Source organism: Ostrea edulis, chromosome 4 (genome assembly GCF_947568905.1).
Source record: "Ostrea edulis chromosome 4, xbOstEdul1.1, whole genome shotgun sequence".
NCBI classification, from domain to species: domain Eukaryota; kingdom Metazoa; phylum Mollusca; class Bivalvia; order Ostreida; family Ostreidae; genus Ostrea; species Ostrea edulis.
Window position 1 is genome coordinate 70,851,635 of NC_079167.1, and position 17,244 is coordinate 70,868,878.

General features: G+C 34.3%; 2 protein-coding genes across 7 annotated transcripts in view; one reads left to right on the top strand and one right to left on the bottom strand.

Annotated features, from left to right (window-relative positions):
* Positions 1-6,363: 6,363 nt before the first annotated feature.
* Positions 6,364-12,887, bottom strand: LOC125670756 (heat shock 70 kDa protein 12A-like). 3 transcript variants are annotated; one of them, XM_056163661.1, is made up of 5 exons: positions 12,740-12,887; positions 12,046-12,372; positions 10,422-10,640; positions 9,134-9,302; positions 6,364-8,993 (listed from the first exon to the last, which is right to left on the bottom strand). In XM_056163661.1, exons 2-5 carry the CDS (start codon positions 12,364-12,366, stop codon positions 7,921-7,923), a joined length of 1,782 nt encoding a protein of 593 aa, XP_056019636.1. In that variant the 5' UTR covers positions 12,367-12,372; positions 12,740-12,887; the 3' UTR covers positions 6,364-7,920. The 3 variants fall into 3 exon arrangements, with proteins under 3 accessions (XP_056019636.1, XP_048762077.1, XP_048762076.1); XM_048906120.2 differs by lacking the exon at positions 12,740-12,887 and adding an exon at positions 12,562-12,642 and having other exon boundaries at positions 12,046-12,368; XM_048906119.2 differs by lacking the exon at positions 12,740-12,887 and adding an exon at positions 12,562-12,632.
* The window catches only part of LOC125670755 (heat shock 70 kDa protein 12A-like), a 61,427-nt gene continuing 56,903 nt past the window's right edge, over positions 12,721-17,244 (top strand). For 2 of the 4 annotated variants that reach the window (XM_056163660.1, XM_048906117.2), the window contains exon 1: positions 12,828-13,000. In XM_056163660.1, coding sequence (XP_056019635.1) covers positions 12,970-13,000 — 31 coding nt within the window. In that variant the 5' untranslated portion in view covers positions 12,828-12,969. Of the gene's footprint in view, positions 12,770-12,827; positions 13,001-17,244 lie in introns of those variants that run through there. The other 2 variants (XM_056163659.1, XM_048906118.2) reach the window with 2 other exon arrangements.

The following is a 17,244-nucleotide window of genomic DNA, read 5'->3' on the forward strand; positions in this document are numbered from 1 at the left end:
TTCATTTAATAATTACATTCATTCAATCTTTTCTCCTACATTTCTTTTATAATTGGTATTGCTTTCATCATGCAGTAAATACATATTTGTTGCAAACTAGTTCGACCCGGTACTATCTGTCTGCAAAATTATTACCAAATATGGAGTGTCATCAAGGTCAAAGGGTACATTGTATGTTCCATTTAATGTAACAAATGCGTCAACCATATGATATTTTAGATCTTAATTCTAGTTATTACCTGCATATGGTGTTTATATCTCTCAACTGATTCGATACGCAAGAGCTTGTTCCGCGTATGGTCAGTTTTTAAATCGAGGCAAGCTACTGACAAACAAGTTGATGGTACAGGGGTTTCAACAGTCTTGTTTGAAGTCAGCATTTCGCAAATTATATGCTCGGTATAACGATCTCGTTTGCCAATACAACCTATCATTAGGTAAATGCTGTCTGACGTGTTTCATACCGATTGTTTTACCGTTCTTGGCACACTGATTTTGACTACGGATAACTCCGTTTACCCGATCCGGATATAGGGCTCACAGCGGTTGTGACCGGTCGATAGGGGATGCTTACTCCTCCTAGGCACCTGATCCCACCTCTGGTGTGTCCAGGGGTCCGTGTTTGTCCAACTATCTATTTTGTATTGCTTATAGGAGTTATGAGATTGATCACTGTTCGTTATGTTTACCTTGCATTGATCACTGTTCGTTACGTTTACCTTTCATATATAATACTGCATGTACTTAGTAATGAAATATACATTGTGAAAACTGACGGAGCTCTAGGTAGCTCCACAGCCTATGGAAACCCTGTTAAATGATTGTAACAGGACGCATTGATTTGTTGTTGTTGTTTTTTTCTCTTAGTTATACGACAACTGCTAGATGCATAGTTATACGTATCTATCAGTCTGACATAACGCACCTACCGTTTTAACGAATTAACGAATACAGAATCTAAACAGAAAATATTTCCGAAACATAGAGTTACGGGACTTTGTCAAGTATGGGAGATATTTGGCACCTAGTTATACACCTTCCTACCAGATAGAAACAAGGCGCGAAAGGGGGAAGGGGGAGCGAAAGAGAAGAGCAATTAAATCTTTAATTGAGATTCCGTTGACTCTTTCCATAGCTTTTATATCAAGACACATAAAAGCGGAGGTAAGATTTAGAGGGATTTCGGACATATAAATCTGACGTCAGTACACGCTTGACGCTTTTGTCTTAATCATCATACCTCAGGTCTTATACAGGATGTTTATATCTTATATAAGCTTTTTTTTTTTTTTTTTTTTACATGTTTCATTTCTGTGGGGATCCGGGTTAGAATAGTTCCTCAGTACCCCTTACTTATCGTAGGAGGTGACTAAACGGGGCGGTCCTTCGGATGTGATCGTAAAAACCGCGGTCCTTTGTCACAGCAGGTGTGGCACTATAAAGATTCCTCCCCGCTAAAAGGCCGTAAGCGCCGAGCATAGGTCTAAATTTTGCAACCATTCACCGGCTATGGTAACGTTTCCATATGAGGGAACAATTCTCAAGAGGGACGATAAAGAATATACAACCAATCAATCAATTACATGATTCAGTATGTATTGTAATGATATATAATGTTACCAACTTACCACTATCAAGAGCACTGCTTCAAAAGTGGTGGGTTATTTCAAGAGTCTATAGAGCTTTCTAATACCCAATGCAAAACAGAGAGGTAAATGAAATGCAGTGTTATATTTGGGCAAATTTGAAAAAAGGTTTACATTCATATATACTATGGCTAATAGGTTGTTTGTTTGTTTTACATCCTGTCCAGAATCTTTCATTCGTATTCAGATGATGTAGACCTAATGATGCTTAACTCTCAGAAGTCTTTCAACGTGCTAACGCCTGCCGCAACACGGGACCTCCGTTTTCATGGTCATGTCCAAAAGACCCATGATTTTCACTTGCTAATGTCGATTGTTTGGCGAAGAAGCAATCACTACCTAATTTAACGTCTTAGGTTTGACACGGGCATGGCACGAGTGGGACACGGAACTCACGTACTTCCGGTTACGTTGGAAACACTCTATGTACAGCTGAAATGTTTGATTGGTTGATTATTTGAGGTTACAGCTGAGTAGGGATTGAAATGAATCAAAGTTTAAGTTGGGTCGCTTGACCAAAATTTTACTGAATGGCTCGTTAAACATATCATATGGAGTATAATTTCACCATCGAGTCATAAAGGCTCTAAATTATTTCATATGATACTTTGGTGTTTGTAAAATAGAAATATAGGAGTCTTACTTTCTCTGCAATTTGATCCATGATATAAATATATTTAAAATGCATGCTTCAAAGACTCAGATACCCATTCTAAAATTATAAATCGTCATTTGTTAATTTTTGTCTTTTTTAAATCTACAACTAAAATCTTTTTAGAATATGTCAGTTAGAAGAAAATAATTATGTTAGGCAAATACATATGTATAGTTTGAAAGAAATTGAAAACAAAATGACCAAATATCAGAAATATTGGGATTCTTAAACGAACCCCGATCAGAATTTTTAGAATTGGTAATACACATGTATAAACTCGTTAATCAAAAAACAAATTCTCTCGTTGTAAAGTGATTAACTAATCCCATTACTTTATAAAGAAAACTACTTTCTTGATGACAAGTGCATCACACAAGCAGCAATTGGATTATTTCATAATTGTCCATTTTTTTTTTATCGGGATCGGCACTTTGTCCTTTGGTTTGATTCAAATTTGAAAAACAGCAAAATTTCTGCAATTTGGTCATTTCATTTCAATAAGTTTGGAAGATGTGTTTGTTTGATATATCCTATTTCAATCGAAATGTTTCTTGACGATTGTAGCCATATATTTGAAAAATATCAACAAATAAAATTCATCATTTTCATAATTATTTTCTGTTTGAAAAATTAAAGCGTCTACCTGAATATTCTTTGCATGTTCTATTAGATATTTATATCATGCATCAAATCAAAGTGATTTGGATTTTGAAGTCTCTTATTTGTAAATAAAACATCTATTTCGGTATTTCGAGAAAAATACACAAATAATATTAAGTAATTGAGAGTTTGTATCACTCATTCAATGGTGCAATCGTACTTCATACGGGGTGATTTGCGAGCTGTTAAATAAAAGTTTTATTTAGCCACCCAGCGTATGATGAAAATCATATCTTTTTTTCCAAACATGTAAACCTTACTTGATTGAATTGGCCTAGTATTGCAAAACTGTATAAATGTCATGTGTATTTCATGTACCAAATTGTCGATGAGGGAATATACTGAATTTCAACTTTAACTTCGGAGAGGGCAGTAGATATTATTGAAGCATAAAGTATGTTCCCAAAAACACAAATTCACACAGTATTTAAAAATGATATTGAAAATAACCCTCTACTATTGTCTACGATAGATTTAACTCATATTCTGATTTTTCAAAAATGAGAACTTGTTCTTATACCACAAATGTTTACATGTACATATGAAACACTTCTTAAATGCATGCGAGGGTTTTCAATATGAATAAATTTGTCAGTCATTTTCATTTTGGATTATGATATGCGTTTTTGTTTCTTTTCACTTTAGCATCAAATTAAAAGGGACTGTTTCACGTTGTGTGTGTTTTTTTTATATTTATTTATTACGGGCCGCCAAGAGGCGGGCCGTTATTTGATATACATTTGTATATTTAAAGATTTACGCTGTGTTTCTGCGGGATGAAACCGTTTTCTGTGGTATTTGTTGATAAGTTATTTTTTATGTAAAAGCAATTCTCTTTCATCTGACTAACATTCAAATTAAATATCAGTAGCAGTAGTGTTAAATAGATATTTTCAAAAAGGTGTATTAAAATGTTACAATAATTTTATACACAGAATCCACTGTACCTGATATAAACCACATGGCACAACAGAGTAGATGTAGATTCAAAGATGTCTGAAAGTATCGCGATTAACACTTTTAACAGTGTGTACCGGGCACTTGTAACAGTGTGTACCGGGCTTTTTGTGACCCATTTGACGCTTGTGTTAATGTTTTCTTGTGTTTGATGTTAAACATTCAAGATTTAACTCATTTAATGTTGACAGACAAAAATTTGAGCTTCTGAATGCAAGGATAACAATAATAGTTTAGCCTTAATTCTTTGTTATGTAAACAAAGATTAGGGTCTTTTTATGTCTACAAACAAACCAGTGAAATGTTAAGTTTGTAATTCAAAGCATCTTAATATTGCACAGTCATAAAGTTTAGCTTTTAAATGACACAATTCACCAAGAGAAAAATGGGAATGCGACATATATAATAAACTTAGGTCAATATCCATTTCTTTTGAAAACGACGTAAATAATAGCATACCGCAATCTTTGTTTACAAAAGCTCATAATGAACTCTCTAAAATGAGCTTCTGTGATAATGTATAACCTTATTTTTTGTGAAACTTTTGAAACACCCCAGACAGCAGATTTTGATCATTAAAAGCGAAAAACAAAATTTGGGGGAAATCGTGATCAGTCCCTTTAAATCACTGTAGGTAATCAGGCTCCAATGCCATAAACTGAGAATAGACTTAAGTCAAAATTTTAATTTCTTATATCTTAAAATTTATCTAGCACAGGTATTTAAAAAAAACCTGCGGGTTCATAAAAAATTCAAATGCAAACATATACTGAAAACTTTATTTGTTGTTCAAAATTATTTCAAAAGTTACCTGGATTTGAAATTTAAACTTAATGTTAAGAATATTCTCAGTTTATGGACTTGAGGTCGGTTCTTTAAATAATTCACATCATTACATCTAACACAACCACGCAATTACAGCCCATTTTTAATTATTTAACTACATATATATATCTTAAAACCAAAATATTTCCACAAGCCTTCCATGTTAATATCATACGGCAATGAAGCTAAATGATCCAACATTGCACAGCCTTGCTCAAAAGCCTTTATGATCATTATATTTCTGTCAAAATATTTTTGCTGAAAGCCTTGTATAGGTGACCTTGATCATCCTCCACAAATCAACACGATGACTAAACGATTTTAAAAAATGTCTATATCAAACAGTACTATCTATATCATCCCCTTTAAAGTAAATCAGGTTATCTGATAGATCCTCAGATCTAGAATTTCGAAGTTTGATTAATTAAATAGATTCATATTTAGGGACCAGTGCAATACCAAAGTCGTGAAATATTTGTTTAGTTCCAAATACAATCATGTAATTTCCCAATACGTATCAATTATTTTTAAAACTGGTAATAATCTGTCAGAAAAGAAAGCTCTTAAAGAGAAAATCGAAAATATAGACTGGTAATCTCTAAATTGACGATATTTTTTTTAAAGTTAGGAATGCAAATTTCACTTTTCAATAAACTTTACTCTTAATGATGTACAGACTAAAATCGAGGAAGGGAATACTATTATATAACATATTATTATATATTCTTCTGACGTCAGTTACTGCGATGGACTGTTTTCTCATCACGCTGAGAAAGTTACCTGGCTCTATTTTAACACTCCCATTTGGAACGTTTTCTATAAAACGTAAAGATGATAAACAAGAGAGAATTCAAAATCGAGAACAGTAAAAGCACGGAACTTTGGTACCATTTGAGTCCCTGTGTCTTGGGGGAGTTAGCACCCCCGGTTGACCAGTCACAACCACCGTAACTCTCAATCCCAGTCACAAGTGTGATGTGTTCAAATCGAAGCAGGATACTGACAAACAAGTTGATGGTGCTTTGTTTCCAACAGTCAGAATTTCGCAAATTCTGTGGTCGTTATAACGATTTAGTTTGCCAATGCAACCTATTATTGGTTCAAATGCTGTCTGACGTGTTTCATACCGATTGTTAGACCGTTCTTGGCACACTGATTTTGACTAAGGATAGCTCCGTTTACCTGATCAAGATATAGGGCTCACGGGTCCGTGTTATCCCAACTCTCTTTTCTTTTTCTTGTAAGAGTTATGAGATTGATCACTGTTTGTTATCTTCACCTTTCATTTGGAAATTGCTGATGCTTTTTTTGTATAAGACTGTCTTTTCGACATCGATATGTCTAGCCATAAAATTCTGACTACCGCAATGCGCAAATTTTATTTGATCGATATAATTTTTTTCTAATTTCTAATTTTGTTTATATTATGATATGTGTTTTGTATATGAAACATCCCCTTTTTCGGCTGCTACATCACCAATGGTGACATCTCCAAATGAGTGAAAGATTCTTGATCGGGACGTTAAACATTATACAACCAACCAACCATTACCATCATATTTGTATCCGTGAATGGTACAGACACAATTTGAAGTATCGTTAATAGATACACAACAAACATTTGTTTTCAAAATTTAATATGATTATTAAATTTTATTGAAAATTGGAAGTTACAATTGATGCTCCTTAAGGTAAGGTATTTTTCCATGCTCCATCTTCCACTTTTTTACGGCATAGTCACAAATACATGTACACAATTTAATCAACAGAGTACTGAAAATAGCAATATCACGTTCGCAATGTAGAGGTCCGAGAAAAGGGAACCACAAATTAAACCATTTGCCTATACTTAAAGACGAAACTGAGAACAGTCTGCATTCCTTGACCATCATGGCTTCATTCTAATCAATGTGTTGGGGATCCGGGTTAGAATAGGTCCTCAGTACCCCTTGCTTGTCGTAGGAGGCGACTAAATGGGGCGGTCCTTCGAATGAGACCACAAAATCGAGGTCCCGTGTTACAACGGGTGTGGTACGATGAAGATCCCTCCCTGCTATAAAAACGTAAGCGCCGAGTACAGGTCTAAATTTTACAGCCCTTCACCGGCAATGGTGATGTTTCCATATGAGTGAAAGATTCTCTAGAGGGACGTTAAAGAATATAAGGTCAATCAATCATTCTAAATGGGAAAATACTAAACGCTATATACGCTATTTCAACCCTGTATATGATATTTCAACACTGTATACGCTATTTCAACACTATGTACGCCATTTTAACACTCTACGGTATTTTAATATTGTATATGCTATTTTGACACTGTATACGCTATTTTAACACTGTACATTTGTATATGCTATTTTAACACTGTATATGTTATTTTAATACTGTATATGCTATTCTAACATTGTATACGCTATTTTAACACTTTATATGCTATTTTAACACTGTGTACGCTATTTTAACACTACACGATATATTAACACTGTATAGAAATATTTGTCTTCAGTAAGGATCTATTTCTGTGATAACTGACATTACTTCATAAATGTCGTAATAAAGGAAATACACGACAACATTCATCAATTGAAATAATAGCAGTGCCCCATCAAAGTTTTATGGTCATTATAACGATCTAGTTCGGCAATACAACCTACCATTGGGTCATATACTGTCTGACGTGTTTCATGCCGATTGTTAGGCCGTTCTTGGCACACTGATTTTGATAACGGATAACTCCGTTTACTTGATCAGGATATAGGGCTCACGGCGGGTGTGACCGGTCGACAGGGGATGCTTACTCCTCCTAGACACCTGATCCCACCTTTGGTGTGTCCAGGGGTCCGGGTTTGCCCAACTATCTATTTTGTATTGCTTGTAGGAGTCATGAGATTCATCGCTGTTCGTTATCTTCACCTTTCATTCGAGTCGTGGGTTTATCGTTAATGTCGATTTCTATCTTCATATTGCTATATCTATTACTTTACAATGAATGTTCTGCTATACTCCATAGAGGAAAGAAGAAGACCAAGCATGAGATGATATGTCAAAATTCAGTTCCCATTTCAGAAAGATTGTCCTTCCCTCAATACTTTATATTACACATTTTCTATACTGGAGTTTCAGTTGAGTACTTGATATTTCTAGATATCCTCGAAAACAAATGAAAATATGAAATCAGTTTAAGAAGTTAACTCGAATTGTCTTAATTCCTTGGTCATCTTTCAAACGGGCAATTATTTCTGTTCCGGCAAACTCCAGTTCAACAGTACATTCATAATGAACCGGAAACCCGTTCTCAGGCACTTCAATTTCTATTATTCCACCTTCCTCACACCCTTTATCAGTGACATATCTTGGGTTTTCGGACTCGGATCTGAATAAAATGCATCGAATTGGTTGGAATTGCTTATTTTTTCTGCCTTCTTCGTTGAAATATTCTTCCAATTCGTATGAATTAACATCGCCTAGTTTTATCATATCACCTGCATGATAAAGCGCTCTAAAACAATGTTTACACCACACCTTTCCTTCCTGTTTAACTTTCTTCTTTTCATCATCTCCCTTTTCAAAGGGTCTCATTGTTTGGATACCATAAGAGTGTTTACAAACCCTAGCTTTGATTACGTTGTTATCATGTCCATAAAGCACTGCCCCGTTGAGAACGGCTACGGATGAATCAAACGGAACAAATACAGGTATATCTTTAGCATATTTTCGTATTTCTGTCGTCATAGCAGCAGATTGAGCCAAACCTCCTACAGCCAACACACTGCTGATATCCCCATGTTTTTTAAGAATTCGCTCCATATCTTCCAATACGATTTTGGAAATCGGCAAAATGAAATGTTCCACTAAAAATGAGGACGGGAAGAAAAGTTTCCCTCGTTTTTTAACTTGAACACAGGGATACTGACTCTCTGGTTTGCTGAAATGATCTTCTAATTTGCATTTCCATGTGTTTTCTGCCAATTGTTTTAGGGCTGTTGGAATCTGTAAAAATAGAGATTTGTCCTCTTTGGGGTCAATTGGACGTTTCTTTTGCTCGAAATCTCTGATAAATTGCATGTAATCCGCTCTATGTTCTGTTTTAAATTTATTCATGTTCTCTGCTCCAAATACTTCGTCCAACCACTGACAGAATTTTTCATTGATGTGCGTTCCACCGAAAGGTCCTCCGCTAGCTCGTTCTACAATATGAATCTCCTTCTCACTTTTTATATCGATGACGCTGATGTCTGTAGTGCCCCCTGCAAATCAATAAAAAGAATTAAATTTCATGGTATTGTAATTAAATGTGTTGTTTTCATCTATGTTGGGTTTATATTGCACTCTACAGAATATTATCAAAAATCCAGAAAAGGATAAGAAATATTTGATAAGTCTTTACCTCCCATATCAAACACTAAAACTTTCCTTCCTCTCTCTAGGGCTGTATCTCCTTTACCATCTGATTTGCTTGTAGCATCATTTATAGCATGCAATTTCTGTAATCTACAATAGAGAGCTGCAGCCTCTGGTTCATAAACAAACGTCATATCGCCTGACTTTATCCCGGCCTACAAATCACAAATAATATAAGTATTGAATTTATGTTCTCAATCATAGTCTCAATTCTCAATCAATTAAATATCTTGGTTAATAATGTCGAGTTAGAAAATAGTTGTGTGTGGAGCTGGCCATATTGCTCTACACCAAACGAGTACCAACATTAATTGATATATACCCAATAACTTCTTTATCATATAGTTAAATGGTATTGGGTTGTTTATGTTTATGATTTATTAATTTTCAGGAAGCTAGAAGGATGTTGTCTAACTTTTGGCAAAGGGGAATGAAACGGATGCATCATTGGCACTAGTATAAATCCACACCATACCACAGTCACGTTCATCCAATAACATTCATAAATGCAAGAGGAAATGTTTTGAATTTTGAATAATCTTTTTTCCTTAAGGGAGTCTTACTATTTTAAGAAATTTATTTGGTATCCAATAGATAAATCATCAGGACCGGTTTCCACAGCTAACCAAACGTCTGTCTAGAATACAATAACATAAACATGCACCTGGAGTGTCTCGTTACTAATTCATCCCGTGGGGATCCGGGTTAGAAGATGTCCTCAATACTCCCTTGCTTATCGTAAGAGACAACTAAATGGGGTGGTTCACCGGATGAGACAGTATAAAACGAGGTCCCGTGTCACAGCAAATGTGGCGCGATAAAGATCCCTCCCTGCTCAAAGGCCATAATCGCCGAGCATAGGCCTAAATTTTGCATCCCTTCACCGGCAATGGTGACGTCTCCATATGAGTGAAAGATTCTCAAGAGAGACGTTAAACAACATAAAATCAATCAATCGTTTCATATTATGTCATTTTACGAAAAGACCAATGATATCTCAGATGTAGCAAGTCTTTTCTTGAATAATAGTCACTTAAATTGAATGCCAATCAGACAGTGAAACTACCGTATATCGGATAATTCTGTCCAACAACAACTTTTGGTTGTTTTTTGTGGAAGAGGAAATGTCACCAAAATGTAGATTTGTAGATAATTATAATTATGTGAATTGAAAATCCACCGGGAATCACACCAACAATATATCAAGCTACCCTAACTTAGAGAAACCCCGCTATACGGTGGTTTAGCAATCAATTCTCATGGCAATATTCTACTTGTTCTGTGGCTTCTCTGGTAAGTTGTTTAGCGGCATCCGACCAAATGGCAGGAACTGTTAACACCCATATGATGTCTTCATCTCGCACAAGCAATCCCCTGAGGCTTAATTTCTTGTAAAGATCTGCTTTAAGATGCCCAATTATAAAGCTGAGAATGGTCAATCCAGGCATAGTTTTTCCACATTCGTCTTCAATGGTGTCCGTTCGAGATATTTTCTGTAAATACTGTACATTGTTAAAGCCATATAACCTGGGTGGTTTTCTCCAAGGAGCAAAATCTATTTCAATGAAGCTGAATGAGTCATCAAATTTCTTAACAGGTTCATTTAAAGTCAGCATTTCACAAATGCTATGGTCGTTATAGCAATCTAGTTTGCCAATACAACCTATCATTGGGTCAAATATTTTCTGACGTGTTTCATATCGATTGTTAATCCGTTCTTGGCACAATGATTTTGACTACGGATAACTCAGTTTACCTGATCAAGATATAGGGCACTCTGAGTTTGACCGGTCGACAGCGGATGCTTACTCTTCCTAGATACCCACCTCTGGTGTGTCTAGGGGTCCGTGTTTGCCCAACTCTCTATTTTGTATTGCTTATATGAGTTATGAGATATATCACTGTTCGTTATCTTCCCTTTTCACATATATGCCTTAAAGAAATCGCATTTTAGAGAATATGATGGAAAGACGTTATGTTAATATTAAAAAGACGTTGGAGTACCTCATTTACAATATTTAGATAGTTTTCGGTAATCAGGTCTCCCGACAGTTTGTTGCAATTTTCACCCTTCATTGACTGACTTGTTTTTTGTACTCCTATGAGGGAGAATTTATGCGAAAGCTTCTACGTACGAAATTGCCTCAGCATGACATTTAAAGACAACAGAAGTTTTATCTATTAACTATATCTAATTTCATTCATATATGGATTCGATATACCCGAATGAATTCGAAATAAAAGACACCAAGGAGTCTGAATGCTTTACTTAAGAGAGACGTTGAGAGCAAACTAACACCTCTACATTATGACGAGAGGACTGGCATCACCTTCCCCATCGTCAACTTCTCAACTTGATGATCAAGTGAACATAACGAATAGCGACCAACCTCATAAATCCGACAAAGAATACAAAATTAAGAGGAGGGTAAACATTGAACACTGTTCGTTACTTTCACAGTTTTTCATCGCATAGACCACCGTAAAATGACTGAAATATTGCCAAAAAGGCGTACAACCATAATCAATCAACCAATCAATCATCGTATAGAAAGTGTTGTGCATGTCGAATGTACGTATATATATATATATATATATATATATATATATATATATATATAAATGGCATATATATATATATATATATATATACGTACATTCGACATGCACAACACTTTCTATACGATGATTGATTGGTATATATATATATATATATATATATGCACTAAAGTTCCAACAACACCCGATACCTCAAAGTGTCGGATCCACAATGTGATTTAAATATATTTTGGAACTGCATATTTTCCTGCTTTTTTATTAAATTATATATATATATATATATATATATATATATATATATATATATATACATGCCCTTAATGCTAAGTATATATTTACCTCTTTGTAAAGTAGTCTCATTTTGATCTTTGTGAAGAAGAACCAGTCCTGATACTTTCCATTTTCTACAAGACTGGCATACTCCTCTTCTGCTTGATAACCAAAGGAATGGAAAGTTTTGTCGGGATTCAAAAGAACAGAAGACGGAGCTTTCGATGACATTGTTTGTGCACCCTCCCCAGTCCAGTGATTAATCTCAATTTTAAGCGGATCCAGTCGATAATCATTCCGAAAGGAAAAAGCATATCCACTGTATGCTGTTCCAAAGTCTATGGCGACCACCAGTAATTTGCCGTCCAACGAACTCGCTCCTCCTGCCATCACTTGCTTCAAAATAGATCCAAAAAATCAAAAACTATTCGTATCAAGTAATTCACAAAGACCAAAGGGTATTTTACCACATATTAACATACGAATGTACAGTAATTTTATGACTTTATGAAGGAATCGAAATCCCGAAGATGATAAAAAGCAGTGTCTTTCAAACAAAATTCCCAAGCCACTTTAAAATCTTACACTTATATTGTCCCGCTTGAATAAAGCATGTAAACTTTGCCGAAATGAGGTAATTACTAGGGAACCGTGGATATTTTCCAACGTTTTAAAACTTTATGTACCGATAGATAGTTTGTTTCTTCTCAAATATTTAGACATTTAAATCCAGTACTTGGCACGGTTCAAATTTAAACATTACCTTCGAAACACCAGGAAGAAGCAGAAAAAGGTTTGTTTATTTCTTGTGTCCAATCACGTTCTTTATTGGTTTTATTCTTCTACTTGTGCCATCCTTTTAAGATAAGAATATTTTCGGAAACGCCATCATTAGCAGTTATCGCGATACATTTATAAGTATTTTTTTTTTCTATCTATTCACCAGAGGCTAACAGAATTTTAGATTCTTCGAACCCGGTCTTGTGAAGGAAAATGGCATCTAAGGGAAGAAATCCCAAAAAAGGTAAACTTTATACTTCTTTTGTGCGGAGTGAATATTTGCCAAAGTCTATCACATCAGCTATATTGTAAACCTATTATAACGTATTCAACATTTTTTTAATTGATTAAATGAGTCAAAATTAGATACCAGGATATGTTTAATAGTGAAACTTATAATATGCTAATAGGAACATATGTTGTACATTAACAATTAATATGCTATATATGTTTTAATATATGTTTACATATATACCTTCATTAACTCATAAAAATCACACCTCAGATTGATATGAAAATCCATTTGATTATAGCATGTTGTTCTTCAAATTCTTTTGAGTGAAAGTCAGTGATAAGTAGAACCCTCATATCTTGTACCCGCTCTGAGTTTTATTCATTATGAACACTAAGTAGAATGTGGTAATAATCCTAGCTGTAATTTTGATTTGCGCATTGTAATGTGTGACCAGCCATGTGATTTTGGTTCCAAATGAGGAATTTATCAAAAATGAGATTTTCGCTTTAAAATGACACACATGTATGCCTAATTGCGCATTGAAAATTTTATGGTCTTATCTTGCATGGTTTCGGAGATATGACGTCACGAATATGATATATTATGGTGTAGAATTTCATTCATTTAGAAGTAACACTTGAAACTCAATGATGCACACAATTTGAAGTCAATTCTAAACAATGTTACGATATTTATTAAGAACAAACACGTTTTGTCAACATTTTCTCTGGTGTATCATACAGACATTATCTTAACTAACAGTTACCATAGGAAACATTCCCAGAATACTGTCAACATGGCAACCATTACAAATATATAATTATAAATGAAAAATCGTGTTTCTTTAACTTTCTCAGTAAGTAAAATTATTTACAGGTAGAAAATATACGTAGCGCTATGTTGCAAAATATTTCAACTCAATAGATAATAACTACCAATATCCATGCAGTCAAACTCCATACACCATACTATCAAGGTTATACAATTTATCTATATATAATACGGTGAAATACGGCGGCCTAGTATTGTATTAGATGTAGAGAGTTCTCTCTTACAATCATATAATTATTCGTACTTGATTCTAAAGCTTGCATGGTAAGTTTGTATTTTAAACTAACTCATCATGATAGATTTAAAAGCAAATAAGAATGATAACATATAAATGCCTGAAAATTGTTGTATTATACCGGGTATCAAGTTTTATTGTAACTATGATCATTTAATCATGATTAACATTATAATGTATAAGTAACAAATTAACTTTGTGCAACTTTGACTAGTCAATGTTGTCAATTTATAATTGAATTCATTCAATGCAATTAAGTTGCATTTTTCATCGCAATTAATAGGCTCACCAATATTTCACAGACGTACTAATTTGTTTGGGGGGGGAATGAATAAAACTGATACATGTACTTATATTTCAAAGTATATAGTATGCACTGGGACTTATGATACTGTATGATATTGAAGTAAACATTCAAAGCAATTTTCATAAGTAAAATCAAGTGTTATAATATTTTTTTCTCTACTGAAATGATAGGTCGTAATAAATTGCTGTCGTATATTAAATTATAATTAGCACTGACAAATTAAATTTATAAGAATTTAGTTTAATTTTCTCTTTTCAGGCAAAACTGTTTCTATAGACCTGATTGGATTTCGCGTTGATTTATCTTTGCGAATTAAATCTTAATATATATAATCTTTCTATCATGAGACATTAACTGATATTCAAGAATGTAAAATGCCAAATTCCTATGCACAAATGACAAAGCTCCTACACTTCTTTGATGTTTTAAAGAAACGAGTGTCCCAACTTTCTGATCATAATGTTAGTTGTTTGTTAACGTCCCGTCGAGAATTTTTCACTCATATTAAGGTTGATCGATCCTCATGTGATGTTATAGGTTTTTGCAAAAATCTTCATTTAATTAAATTTTGTGCATGATAGAAATATATCTTTCAGAGGAATTTCATTCACTGAATAAAATAAAAAAAAAAATTGGTAAACTTTGATACCGAAAAAGTTTTTATTTTTCATAGATAATCGATTATTTATAATTTTAAAAATGTTGTCAAGGGCAATAATTTCTATGCTTGAATTTACTCTACTGCATGTCTATGACACAATGATTTCCCTAATATCCACAATTCATTTTTATATATCTATGAATTAGCAGTTTTCTTAAACTGTTGACATTTAAAATTTGTCAATTCAACAAGTTTTTATTATTTTCTCTGGGTTTTATATTAAAATCATTAAAACATGTATACATGAATGCTGCCTTAACTGTGACTTGTTTAACCTTTGATGCATGACTTGCTCTCAGCAGTCGACTGCCTCTACTTTCCTTTTTTCTACTCTCAATCTTTTCAAGTTACTAATTGTATGATAAAAATGCCCAAACCTTTCAAGTTTGTAAAACTGTGTTTAAACAGCATTGCCTTTGAACATAAAACGCATTTCAATATAATGAACCTTTAAAAATAAATCGATAAATTCAACTATAGGGCATGTATATGGAAATAACAAGTACGTATTTAGATCCGACACTGTCAGTCTTATTATGATGTACGTCAAAACGTAGACATGATGTTACACATCATCTTAGCCTGCCTTTCATAAACTTCGTTAAACATTTCGCCTAATGGTGCAATGAATTTTGGAGCTAGGAGACCACAAGAATAGGATGATAATCCACTCAAGTTCACAATCATATTCTAAAGTGTGACTTTGCGAGATCTCAGCCATTTTTGACAAGGCACTTCTGGAATTGGCGTCAAAAACTTTTCCTTGTTAGAGGTTTAGATTTAGCTCGGATTATTTCCCGCGCTCTAGTCATTAGAGCTCGCAGTACGAGCCAGCGCTCGCTATTATACATTTCCACAACCATTCATACTCGGACTTGGGGAAGGGCGATACTATTCCAAACACGCACGGCTGGATTTCATCTGTGTCGTTGATGCTTAATGAAGGACGAAGATAACGAACAGTGATCAATCTTATATCCCCTAATAAAATCTATACTTATGAATAAACAAATTTTGCCAATCAACTCCGAAACGTTTGCTCCAGAGTTACTGCTTACACCTTTAATTTTGTTTCGTTTGTGAGGTGAAGTCCGAAAGCTATAACAGAATCTTACTTGAATAGTAAATATAATTATTTAATTCTATAAAGAAAAATCTAAGGGAAAATCCGTACAGGTTGTTGTATTAATGGGCTAGACTGAATTAGGAATAATTTGAAAGAACCCTTAAAGCTGACATGAATTAATAAATATAGTAGAATTCTATATGTCCACCATAGTTCTCTGCTTATCCGCCATATCAGTGGGATATTATATTGTTATATGTATCAGGGTTCGCATGATATATATAAGGGGACGATATTTGCTACGCTTCACTAAACATCAGTGTCTTCGATTTACCTTGTGCGGGTAGCTTCGACAGGTAGCACGTACATCTCCGATATTAATTTATAGGACATCAAGAAGAAATGAAATCTCGTTTGGAACACCACGCAGTGCTCAAAATTACAATAAACATATAGTACAGTAGTAAATCATTCTAAATGCTTTGGATAAATCAATCTAGAATGGTTTTTCTTTACGTCAATGTACGTACATTTGCAGTAAATATGACAAAACTATACAAACACGTGAAGAAATATTTCATCTATTATCTATTGATAAAATGGAATAAGCAAAGGGTATAAAATCTATACCTTTCACACTTACTTCAAGCAAAATGCAAACACCTAAATACTACTGTACTTATGCACATAACATGTATACTCGCCATGAAAAGGCATCGAATGCGGACGACTATTTACCTGCGTCTACTCGTAATATATGTAAAGGACCGCAGATGTACGTGTACACTTGTCGAAAATACTCTTAGTAATAGTAAAACTCCCTTTATGAAGTAAACAACATTGTACAGACTGCGACACACTTAGTCTGTGCCGATCAGCTATCTTCAATCAGGGGAAGTATCAGAGTATGATATTTACCCTGTGCTGTGCATGAATCATTATACCGTATGATTTACTGGTCAGAGTATTGCAGGAAATCATTTAGGTACATAAACTGTTCATGCATATATAATTTGCATACACAATACTGTATCAGAGAGAAAGGGAGAGAGAGAGAGAGAGAGAGAGAGAGAGAGAGAGAGAGAGATTCAAACGATGATCCTGTAATAATCGCGCTCTTATTAAGATACTGATATCGTTAATTCAATAAATG

What these genes read in the sequence shown, in the direction of transcription:
- LOC125670756 (XM_056163661.1), bottom strand. Translation starts at nt 12,366, where the DNA reads ATGGCAGGAGGAGCGAGTTCGTTGGACGGCAAATTACTGGTGGTCGCC. An exon ending in CCAGAGAAGCCACAGAACAA is followed by an intron (nt 9,303 to 10,421) that starts GTAGAATATTGC and finishes TGTGATTTGTAG; the next exon opens with GCCGGGATAAAGTCAGGCGA. An exon ending in TTTAGTGTTTGATATGGGAG is followed by an intron (nt 8,994 to 9,133) that starts GTAAAGACTTAT and finishes ATTGATTTGCAG; the next exon opens with GGGGCACTACAGACATCAGC.